At 43.5% G+C, this 12,942-nt stretch overlaps 1 protein-coding gene and 1 pseudogene across 1 annotated transcript; both read left to right on the forward strand.

Moving 5' to 3' along the window:
- The first annotated feature begins 536 nt into the window (after window positions 1-536).
- On the forward strand, window positions 537-4,718 carry LOC119314984 (chlorophyll a-b binding protein M9, chloroplastic-like). The gene is made up of 3 exons (XM_037589661.1): window positions 537-1,531; window positions 1,566-1,572; window positions 4,199-4,718. Exons 1-3 carry the CDS (start codon window positions 552-554, stop codon window positions 4,598-4,600), a joined length of 1,389 nt encoding a protein of 462 aa, XP_037445558.1. The 5' UTR covers window positions 537-551; the 3' UTR covers window positions 4,601-4,718.
- Window positions 4,719-6,848: 2,130 nt separating this feature from the next.
- LOC119314985 lies at window positions 6,849-11,534 on the forward strand (annotated as a pseudogene).
- The last annotated feature ends 1,408 nt before the right edge of the window (window positions 11,535-12,942 follow it).

A 12,942-nucleotide genomic window follows, 5' to 3' on the forward strand; every position in this document is an offset into this window, starting at 1 on the left:
TGTACCATACTATATGTCGTTTTAGCACTTCAAATTGAAGTGCTAAAACGACATATAGTATTGAAGTGCTAAAACGACATATAGTATGGTACAAAGGAAGTACCATCAATGAGAGAGTCCAATATAAAAAGCATATAAAAATCAAACATATAGATTATGCAAATTTAAATTGGGAATAAATTAATTTACTTATCAATCGAATGACCATTAAGATGGACCTACAATCTTCATTAGAGTAAAAATGGATATATCTAGCTTTACGTATGGAATATGGCCAATAACGATGTGACCTTTTACTACGATGAGATGGCACATCCTATTTTGATTTTCTGAAAGATAAAAGATACGTACGTGAGAACAACAGCTCACCAGAGTGTGTGCGGTGTGACGTTGCGCGATGCATCCTAGTGCATGCGAACCCTACAGATCTCACTCACACACTTGATCCTAGTCACAGCTACTTCTAGCCACAAGCTCACGGCGATAACGTTTCCTGGTTCCCATTGCGCCAAAAAAAAGTGTTCTGAGAACAAGAGATTTGTGCAGCACCAATGGCATCGAAGCTCCAGATTTTTCTCCCTATCCATCTTTATCTTGTCAGCTTATACACCAAATCGATGCCCTGTGCCACCTCCGTTGCCATAAGTAGCCACCTCCGCTCTCATATCAAGGCATCTCCACACTCACTCATCCCTTGGAGAATCCATACAGTAGACAATTTGCTCAGCCTTCCAATGGCAACCACCACCATGTCCCTCTCCTCCTCGACCTTTGCCAGCAAGGCGGTGAAGAACGTGTCGTCATCGGCTCTCTTCGGCGAGGCCCGCGTCACCATGCGCAAAACTGCAGCGAAGGCAAAGCAGGTTTCCTCTGGCAGCCCATGGTACGGTGCCGACCGTGTGTTGTACCTCGGCCCACTCTCCGGTGAGCCCCCGAGCTACCTCACCGGTGAGTTCCCTGGCGATTATGGTTGGGACACTGCCGGACTTTCGGCTGACCCGGAGACCTTCTCCAAGAACCGGGAGCTGGAGGTGATCCACTGTCGTTGGGCCATGCTTGGGGCACTTGGTTGCGTCTTCCCTGAGTTGCTCGCCCGCAACGGCGTCAAGTTTGGCGAGGCCGTTTGGTTCAAGGCCGGCTCCCAGATCTTTAGTGAGGGTGGTCTCGACTACCTCGGCAACCCCAGCCTTGTGCACGCGCAAAGCATCCTAGCTATTTGGGCATGCCAAGTCGTGCTCATGGGTGCTGTCGAGGGGTACCGGGTTGCCGGCGGCCCACTTGGCGAGATCGTCGACCCACTATATCCAGGAGGCAGCTTTGACCCTCTCGGCCTAGCCGATGACCCCGAGGCATTCGCCGAGCTCAAGGTGAAGGAGATCAAGAACGGTCGCCTCGCCATGTTCTCAATGTTCGGCTTCTTTGTCCAAGCTATCGTCACGGGCAAGGGACCACTTGAGAACCTCGCTGACCACATCGCTGACCCCGTCAACAACAACGCCTGGGCATTCGCCACCAACTTTGTCCCCGGCAAGTAAGATGTCTTGGAGATTGTTCACGCCACAAAGCGTGTTTGTTGTGCAGTCTGAGTTGTACTACCATGATGTAAATTATGAGAATTTGTGCAAAAGCAATGCAAGCTTTTTCTTGCTTGAATGTCATGACTTGCATCGATCTGATCGTTGTGATCACAATCCACGAGAACAGATAAATATTCCTGCTCGCGCTTAGTTATCCATTATCATTATGTGCTCAGATCAGCGACGCCTCATATGATTGTGTAGGCTTGTCCGCTGGTGAATTTGCGGGGTCAATTCAGAGCAAAGGAAACGCTAATATAAATTTTCATAGAAGCTTCCGTCAATACAACAATCAGGACTAATCTCAATTCAATTGCAAGGGGCATGGTTTTCTTTCATTTCTTAATTTTCAACAAAAGTAGTGTGGCCAATTATACTGCATTAGTGATTTTTCATATCTCCCTCCCAGCCCAACCAAGTGGTATGGCTTACTAGTGTGGTCTAAAGTGAGAAGGCAATGTAAGGGTCGGGAAATAGTCAATTATTCAAGGATTGGGGTGCGAGAGGCGGTCGCCGCCGCTGATATTGTGGTGGATGGCAAAGACTTGGAGGCGGAGATGGGTGGGCGTCCACCTATAGATCAACACATTTCTCTATTGTGTCATTTTTATTATAAATCAATTGAAAAATTATTGATATTCTTGTTAAAGCAGAGTAGATAGAATTAAAACATACTTTTATGCAAGATAGCTATTAAAATATTTTCAACAAATAAACAATTCACAATATAATTGTTGTGCATGATCATCACCCAAAGAACATAGGGTGACCTGTGAATCAACGACGTTAGAGAGCTGGGGAGCACGTGCTAAGATTTTCTTTCTCGAGAGCTTCGACATATATTTGTTCGTCAGGTTCCTGTCTAATTTAAGAGCTAAAGATATAAAAATCAAGCATACATAATTATAAGTGAAAATTATAAGCACGTAAATGAATTTGACTCAACATTGATGTTTTGATGTACGTGAATATATATTGCAATATAGTGAAATAATTATATTATGTGCGATCATACATGCAATTTATATAGTCATCCAGGCTTGAATAAAAACAAAGCTATAAAAGTGTACATTATCCATAAATTTAAGGAAATAACAACTTAAACTGCACTTGGGGGCTTATGCACCCGACTGAGAAGTAAATTTGAAAAACATGAAAATTATCATGCTGAAAAACATTTGTGGAAGTCTGAAAAACCATTACAAAAACGATGTTCCAAAAAGGGCACTTTTTAAAGCACTTTGGAACACTGATTTTTTTTCAGACCTCCACAGATGTTTTTCCATCACGAAACTTATTTGCATGTTAGTAAAACATTCAAGAATGCTCATCACAAAAAAATAAGTTTTAAATTTGTTTACTATTCTTTTCAAAATTCAATTTTCGCCTGGTGCATATGCACCCAGGAGCAGAGCGAACACCTCCGCTTATTCTAACATTTCTTTCATGTAGAAGTAATCGTATCCATCACTTTTTCCCCAATTGATTTACTACAAATGGTGGAACATTTTTTAAGGTTAAATAAATAGTCTTGTTTTTTTGTTACCAAACAGAACTTGTTTTATTTCAGTAGCATAATGAGTCTCTACTTTATTTACACTGAAATATAGAATATTCAAATGTAAATTGGAATAAATTTATTTATTTTTCAGATGAATGGTAAATTAAGTTGGACCTACATTTTTCATTATGTTAAAAATGGATATATCTAGCTTTATATGTGGAATTTGGCGCAATAATGTGATTTTCTAGATGCAATAATGTGATCTTTTACCACGAGCAGATGTTACATCCTATTTTGATTTTCTGAAATCTAAAAGATACGTGAGCGCAACAGCTCGCCGGAGTACGCGTGGTGCGACGCCTCGCGATGCTTTATGGTGCATGCGAACGTCTCACTCACACACTTGACCGAATCAGCTGTCTCCAACGAAATCCAGTCACAGCCACTCCTGGCCACAAGTTCACAGCAATACTCATTTCTCCTGGCTCTCGCTGCGCCAAGTTTTGTGACAGCAAGAGATCTATGCGGCACCAATGGCAGCAAAGCTCAAGATTTTTCTCTCTATCCTTGTTTATCTGGTCAGATTGCACACCAAATGGATTCCCTATGACACCTCCTGCTGCCTTAAGTAGCCACCTCCCCCTCTTCTATCAAATCATCTCCATACTCACTCATCTCTTTGAGAACCCATACAGTTGACACTCATCTTAGCTTTCCAATGGCGGCAGCCACCATGTCCCTCTCCTCCTCGACCTTTGCCGGCAAGGTGGTGACGAACGTTCCATCTTTGGCTCTCTTTGGCGAGGCCCGAGTCACCATGCGCAAGACCGCAACGAAGGTGAAGCAGGTTTCTTCTGGCAGCCCATGGTACGGTGCTGACCGTGTGCTCTACCTCGGCCCACTCTCCGGTGAGCCCCCGAGCTACCTGACAGGTGAGTTCCCAGGTGACTATGGGTGGGACACAGCCGGACTTTCGGCTGACCCCGAGACCTTCTCCAAGAACCGGGAGTTGGAGGTGATCCACTGTCGTTGGGCCATGCTTGGGGCACTTGGTTGCGTCTTCCCTGAGTTGCTCGCCCGCAACGGCGTCAAGTTCGGCGAGGCTGTTTGGTTCAAGGCCGGCTCCCAGATCTTTAGTGAGGGTGGTCTCGACTACCTCGGCAACCCTAGCCTTGTGCACGCGCAAAGCATCCTAGCTATTTGGGCATGCCAGGTCGTGCTCATGGGTGCCGTTGAAGGGTACCGCGTCGCCGGTGGCCCACTCGGCGAGATCGTCGACCCACTATACCCAGGAGGCAGCTTCGACCCTCTCGGCCTAGCCGACGACCCCGAGGCATTTGCTGAGCTCAAGGTGAAGGAGATCAAGAACGGCCGCCTCGCCATGTTCTCAATGTTCGGCTTCTTTGTCCAAGCTATCGTCACGGGCAAGGGCCCACTTGAGAACCTCGCTGACCACATTGCTGACCCCGTCAACAATAACGCATGGGCATTCGCCACCAACTTTGTCCCCGGCAAGTAAGATGTCTTGAAGATTGTGCACGCCCCAAAGCGTATTGGTGTGCAATCTGAGTTGTACTACCATGATGTAAATTACGAGAATTTTGTGCAAAAGCAATGCAAGATTTTTCCGTCTTGAATGTTGTGATTTGCATCGAAATGATCATCGTGCTTGCAATCCACGAGAACAGGTAAATATTTCGGCTCGAGCTTAGCTAACCATTATCATTATGTGCTCGGATCAACGGCGGCTCATATGATTGTGTAGGCTATTGACGCTGGTGGATTTGTGGGGTCAGAGCAAACACTAATATAAACTTTCATGGAAGCTTCCATCAAAACAATAATCGGGAACGATCTCAATTCAATTGCAGGGGTCATGTCTTGCTTTCGTTTCTTAATTTCCAACAAAGGTTGTGTGGCCAATTATACCTCATTAGTGATTTTTCATATCTCCCTCCCAGCCCAACCAAGTGGTTTGGTTTACCACTATCGGTCTAGGGCATTGTTATCTAAAGTGAGCAAGTAATGTAACCGTCGAGAAATAGTCAATTTAGTTGAGGAGGGGCTGCGAGAGGCGGTCGTTGACGCTGATATTGCGGTGGGTGGCAAAGAACTGGAGGTAGAGATGGGTGGGCAACACTTGTCTCTGTTTTGTGTCATTTTTATTATAAACCAATTAAAAATTATTGCTATTCTTCTTAAAGCATATAAGAGTAGATATACAATAAAATATACTTTTATAAAAGATAGCTATTAAAATATTGTGAATAACTAAGGTTTTATTACACAATATAATTGTTGTACATGATCATCACCAAAACACAAAAGATAGGGTGACCGGTGACATGAGAATCAACGACGTTAGAGAGATGGGGATCACGTGCTAAGATTTTCTTTCTTGAGATCTTTGACTTATAATTTTTTTTATGAGATTCCTGCCCTAATTTAAGAGCTACACATATACAAATCAAACATACATAATTATAAGTGAGAATTATAAGCACGTTGATGAATTTGACTTAACATTGATGTTTTGAAGTATGTGAATATATTGCAATATAGTGAAACAATAATATTATGTGCGATGACACATGCAATTTATATAGTTCTCTAGGCTCAAATAAAAATAAAAGCATACGTTATCCCAGAATGGGAAATAACAACTTAAACTGCACTTGGGTGCATATGCACCAGGCTGAACAGTAAATTTGGAAAGAAAAAATAGGAAACAATTTCAACAGAAATCTGAACTTTTTTAGACAAAGATTGCTGAATGTGTTTACCAATATGAAAAAATTTGTGCTGAAAATCATTCGTGAGGTCTGAAAAAAAATGATATTCCAAAAAAGGGCATCTTTTAAGCACTTTGGAACACTGGTTTTTTTTTTCAGGCCTCCTCGGATGTTTTTCCATCACGAAACTTGTTTGCTTGTTAGTAAACCATTCAAGAATGTTTATCACAAAAAAAATGTTTACTAGTTTTTCAAAATTTGCTATTCATCCTGGGTGCATATGCACCCAGCAGAAGATCGAACACTTCTGCTTAAACTAACATTTTTTCGTGTAGAAATAACCTTCTCCATCATTTTTCCAATTTATGTGGTAATGTTACACACTTTGAATTATTTTTGTTCAATATTTAGTACGAATGGAGGCACATTTTATTAAGGTTAAATTACTAATCTTTTTTTACCAAGCATAACTTGTTTCATTTCATTAGCTGTATAATATATAGAAAAAAGCAGTATAATAAGTCTATAAAATATATAGAATATTCAGATGTAAATTGGAATAAATTGATTTTATTTGTCAGTTGGAAGGTAAATTAAGATGGACCTATATTTTTCATTATGGTAGAAATGGATATATCTAGCTTTATGTATGGCATTTGGCTCAATAATGTGATATTTTACCAAGAGGAGATGGTACATTCTATTTTGATTTTCTGAAATCTAAAAGATACATGAGCGCAACGGCTCGCCGGAGTGGTGCATGCGAACCATGCAGGTCTCACTCACACATGCACATAGATCCAATCAGCTGTCTCCAAGGAAATCCATTCACAACCACTCCTGGTCACAAGTTCACAGCATACTCATTTCTCCTGGCTCTCACTGCGCCAAGTGTCCTGAGAGCAAGAGATAAATGCAGCACCAATGGCAGCAAAGCTCAAGATTTTTCTCTCTATCCTTGTTTATCTTGTCAGATTACACACCAAATGGATTCCATGTGACACCTCCTTCTGCCTTAAGTAGCCACCTCCCCCTCTTCTATCAAGTCATCTCCACACTCACTCATCTCTTAGAGAACCCATACAGCACAGCGGACACTTTTCTTAGCTTTCCAATGGCGGCAGCCACCATGTCCCTCTCCTCCTCGACCTTTGCCGGCAAGGCGGTGAAGAATGTACCATCTTTAGCTCTCTTTGGCGAGGCCCGAGTCACCATGCGCAAGACCGCTGCAAAGGCGAAGCAGGTTTCCTCCGGCAGCCCATGGTACGGTGCCGACCGTGTGCTCTACCTCGGCCCACTCTCCGGTGAGCCCCCGAGCTACCTGACCGGTGAGTTTCCTGGCGACTATGGGTGGGACACTGCCGGGCTTTCTGCTGACCCCGAGACTTTCGCCAAGAACCGGGAGCTGGAGGTGATCCATTGCCGCTGGGCCATGCTCGGGGCACTTGGTTGTGTCTTCCCTGAGTTGCTCGCCCGCAACGGCGTCAACTTCGGTGAGGCTGTTTGGTTCAAGGCGGGCTCTCAAATATTTAGTGAGGGTGGTCTCGACTACCTCGGCAACCCCAGCCTCATCCACGCACAAAGCATCCTTGCTATTTGGGCATGCCAGGTCGTGCTCATGGGTGCCGTCGAGGGGTATCGCGTTGCTGGCGGCCCACTCGGTGAGATCGTCGACCCACTCTACCCAGGCGGCAGCTTCGACCCTCTTGGCTTGGCCGAAGACCCCGAGGCATTCGCCGAGCTCAAGGTGAAGGAGATCAAGAACGGTCGCCTTGCCATGTTCTCAATGTTTGGCTTCTTTGTCCAAGCTATCGTCACGGGCAAAGGCCCACTTGAGAACCTCGCGGACCACATCGCCGACCCCGTCAACAACAATGCATGGGCATTTGCCACCAACTTTGTCCCCGGCAAGTAAGGTGTCTTGGGACTAAGCTCGCCATGAGGCGTATTATCTTGTGGTCTGAGTTGTACTATCATGATGTAAATTAAGAGAATTTTGTGCAAAAGCACGGCTTGAGTTGTCCACTTCCATGTCGTGCCTTGCATCGGTCCGATCATTTTGTTGTGATATCATGGTTCATGAGAGCAGATAAATACCCCCTCTTCCATAATATAATATCGTTTTTGACACTAGTGTAACTTCTGTGTGCACTTACTTAACTGTTACCATGTTGGTGGAAGACACATTTAAAACTGATTCCCATATTTAAAAGAGTGGCAACATGTAAACCAGGCTCTAGTGATTCTTTGCTGCTTTGACTGGAAAATTGGTCTGACCAACCTTTACAACAACTTTATCCTGAGCTTTCCTCCTATGCCACTAACTTGTTCCTTCGAGTGCAGCTTCGCAATTGCATGATCTAGCAGACAAGTTTCATAGACCTATTTCTGCTCCGGCTCACTCTCAGTTCATCCACTTGCAAGAGAATATTACTGCACGTCAGGCTCAGGGAGATGCTGATCAATGGAACTATTCATGGAATTCTGCCACTTGCTCCTCCAAGAAGATGTACAATATTCTTATGGTGAGTTTCAAGCCTGTCCACATTTTATCTGGCTTTGGAAGAGTACCTGTCAACTCAAACAAAAATAAATTGTTGGCTACTACTTTATGAGAGAGCTAACACCAGAAATCTGGTGCAGAGGAAAACATTTTGTCTTCCCCCTTACAGTTGTGTCCTTTTTCCATGAGCAAACAGACTGAAGAAACTCAGCTTGATCTCTTCTGGGACTGCAGTTTTTGCCGGGCATGCTGAAATGCTTTTATACCTCACAAGCTCATCTTGATCTCAACCTTTATGAAATTAAGCTTGCAAGAATAACCATTAACGCTCCATTTAGCATGGACATAGTCATTCCATGCTGTTGGAAGATATGGAAGATCGGAAATGTTAAAATATACGTACCTCCTCCTTTTCTAAAAAAAGAACTAAGAGGCTTTCTATGGGAAGATCGCTTAGAAGTTTCAGCTAAGATATTACTCTGGTTATCCATGGGGTAAAGAGAAAACACTCGGATAATTTTCTTTCTTGGATAGAAAATAATTTGTAAACATTCCCCTTCCCTCTTCTGTATATAGTCCCTTGTAAATATGTGTATTAACATAGTTACACAGTAGAATCCTTTCCTACTGTTTTCCAGTAAAAGAACATATATAATGTGTTCAGACGAGAGACAGCTTACATGATTGTGTACGCCGGTGAATCCATGGGGGGCGAGCGAGGGAAATGCTAGTATACATTTTTCATTGAAGCTGGCTATTACGTGCTATTCTTCAGGCTTTCCATCAAGGCAACCATCACGAATGATCTCAATCCATCCCGCTCGATTGCAAGGGCCATGGTTTTCTTTCATTTCTGAATGTGCAACAAAACAGAGTGTGGCCAATTATACTGCATCAGTGATTTTTCAGGTCTCTCTGCACTTTCACGTTATGATTTGGACAATTCAGAGACAGATAGGCGTTGATCGAATATTCAAGAATGGCCGTTGGCTATGAGACTGCAGCAAACAGCATGCACGTGCGTGTGATCTGAATTGTACTACTACCATTCATGTGAAGTACAAATGACCATGTGCCAAAGCATTGCCCACTGCAGATTTGCCTCCCTCTGCTCCCAATTTTTCACACCTGGCCTGAAGCACCCATTGCTATTACTCCTAAGATGATTGCAAAAGGAGGTCTAGTACATGAATCCAAAGTAAGCCCGGTCCAAACTTGACGACTGAAACATCGTTGCGTCCTATGTGGTCATCCCCGTGTTCCATTACCATGTCACAATCAGCACCGACTCGACTGATCTTGCGCTGCCCCTAAACCAATCAGGCTATCAGCATCGCCACGATGCCACACCTACCTCTAAGTTAGTTTAAATTTCTTTCAGAAAATGTCTATCAACTAGGAACTACCAGGTGACTATTCTTTAACAAAAAAAAAAATTGAATCCTGCACGCCTGTGGGACGCTTTTCACAATATCCAACTCCAGTTCGAGATGCAGGATGTCTAGGCTTGCTCTGGATATTATGTTGTTGCAGAGACTGGGTGTAATTGGTATCATCTTGATATTAATATATTCCCTACAGTATTCTCTGTGAAGGAGTCATTTGGTATCCAACTGCAAGGGCCATTTGGTAATGTTACACACTTTGATTTATTTATTTATTTTTGTTCAAAGATTTACTACGAATGGGGGAACATTTTCTTTTAAGGTTAAATTAATAGTTTTTTTATTTAGCCAGACATAACTTGTTTTATTTCAGTAGCAGCATAATTAGTCTCTACGTTAAACTAAAATATATAGAATATTCAGATGTAAATTGGAATAAATTGATTTTATTTGTCAGTTGAATGGCAAATTAAGATGGACCTACATTTTTCTTTGTGCTAAAAAATGGATATATCTAGCTTTATGTATGGCATTTGGCTCAATAATGTGATGCCGCGCGAACCATGCAGGTCTCACTCACACATGCACTTAGATCCAATCAGCTGTCTCCAAGGAAATCCAGTCACAGCCACTCCTGGACACAAGTTCACAGCAATACTCATTTCTCCTGGCTCTCACTGCGCCAAGTGTTATGAGAGCAAGAGATCTATGCAGCGCCAATGGCAGCAAAGCTCAAGATTTTTCTCTCTATCCTTGTTTATCTTGTCAGATTACACACCAAATGGATTCCCTATGACACCTCCTGCTGCCTTAAGTAGCCACCTCCCCATCTTCTATCAAATCATCTCCACACCCTCTAATCTCTTTGAGAACCCATACAGCACAGCGGACACTTTTCTTATCTTTCCAATGGCGGCAGCCACCATGTCCCTTTCCTCATCGACCTTCGCCGGCAAGGCGCTGAAGAATGTACCATCTTTGGCTGTCTTTGGTGAGGCGAGAGTCACCATGCGCAAGACCGTAGCAAAGGCGAAGCAGGTTTCTTCCGGCAGCCCATGGTACGGTGCTGACCGTGTGCTTTACCTCGGCCCACTCTCCGGTGAGCCCCCAAGCTATCTGACAGGTGAGTTCCCAGGTGACTATGGGTGGGACACAGCCGGACTTTCAGCTGACCCTGAGACCTTCTCCAAGAACCGGGAGTTGGAGGTGATCCACTGTCGTTGGGCCATGCTTGGGGCACTTGGTTGCGTCTTCCCTGAGTTGCTCGCCCGCAATGGCGTTAAGTTCGGTGAGGCTGTTTGGTTCAAGGCCGGCTCTCAAATCTTTAGTGAGGGTGGTCTTGACTACCTTGGCAACCCCAGCCTTGTCCACGCACAAAGCATCCTGGCTATTTGGGCATGTCAGGTCGTGCTCATGGGTGCCGTCGAGGGGTACCGCGTTGCCGGCGGCCCACTCGGTGAGATCGTCGACCCACTCTACCCAGGCGGCAGCTTCGACCCTCTTGGCTTGGCCGAAGACCCTGAGGCATTCGCCGAGCTCAAGGTGAAGGAGATCAAGAACGGTCGCCTTGCCATGTTCTCAATGTTTGGCTTCTTTGTCCAAGCTATCGTCACGGGCAAGGGCCCACTTGAGAACCTCGCTGACCACATCACCGACCCCGTCAACAACAATGCATGGGCATTCGCCACCAACTTTGTCCCCGGCAAGTAAGGTGTCTCAGGAGTCAAGACTCTGCTCGCCATGAGGCGTGTTGTCATGTGGTCTGAGTTGTACTATCATGATGTAAATTATGAGAATTTTGTGCTAAATCACGGTTCGATTTGTCCACTTCCATGTTGCTCCTTGCGTCGGTCTGACCATTTTGTTGTGATCATGGTTCACCAGAACAGATAAATACTTCTGTGTGCGCTTACTTAACTATTACCATATTGGTGGAAGACACATTTCAACTGATTCCCCTATTTAAAAGTGTGGCAACATGTAAACCAGGCTCTGGTCATTCATCCTGAGCTTTGCTCCTACGCCACCAACTTGAATATCCTTTGAGTGCAGTTTTGCAACTGCATGATCTACAGACAAGTTTCATAGAACTATTTCTGCTCAGGCTCACTCTCAGTTCATCCAAATGCAAGAGAATATTACTGCACTTCAGGCTCAGGGAGATACTGATCAATGGAACTATTCATGGAATTCTGCCAATTACTCCTCCAAAAAGATGCACAATATTCTTATGGTGAGTTTCAAGCCTGTGCACATATTATCTATCTAGCTTTGGAAGAGTGTCTGTCAACTCAAACAAACAAACAAAATTGTTGGCTACTACTTTAGCTAACTCCAGAGATCTGGTGCAGAGGAAAACATTTTGTCTTCCCCCTTACAGCTGTGTCATTTTCCATGAACAACCTGAAGAAACTCAGCTTCATCTATTCTCGGACTGCAGTTTTTCTCGGGCATGCTGAAATGCTTTTATACCTCACAAGCTCATCTTGATCTCAACCTTTATGAAATTAAGCTTGCAAGAATAACCATTAACGCTCCATTTAGCATGGACATAGTCATTCTATGCTGTTGGAATATATGGAAGATCGGAAATGCTAAAATATTCAGAACTAAGAGACTTTCTATGGGAAGATGGCTTAGAAGTTTCAGCTAAGATATTACTCCCTCTGTAAATAAATATAAGAGCGTTTAGATCACTACTTTAGTGATCTAAACTCTTATATTTCTTTACGGTACTTTAGTGATCTAAACTCTCTTATATTTCTTTACGGAGGGAGTACTACGGTTATCCATGGGGTAAAGAGAAAACACTAGGATAATTTTCTTTCTTGGATAGAGAATGTTTTGTGATCTTTCCCCTTCCCTCTTCTGTATATACTCCCTTGTAAATATTTTTATTAATACAATTACATAGTAGGATCCTTTCTTACTGTTATCCAGTAATATATATATATATATATATATATATATATATATATATATATATATATATATATATATGATGTGTTCAGACAAGAGACAACATATATGACCATGTACGCCGGTGAATCTACGGGGCCCGAGCGAAGGAAACGCTGGTATACATTTTTCATCGAAGCTGGCTATTTTGTGCTTATTCTTCACGCTTTCCATCAAGGCAACCATCACGAATGATCTCAATCCATCCCGCTCGATTGTAGGACTCTCTGCGCTTTTACGTTATGATTTGGACAATTCAGAGACAGATAGGCATTGATCTAAT

The sequence above is a fragment of the Triticum dicoccoides genome, chromosome 6A (assembly GCF_002162155.2).
Source record: "Triticum dicoccoides isolate Atlit2015 ecotype Zavitan chromosome 6A, WEW_v2.0, whole genome shotgun sequence".
NCBI classification, from domain to species: Eukaryota; Viridiplantae; Streptophyta; class Magnoliopsida; order Poales; family Poaceae; genus Triticum; species Triticum dicoccoides.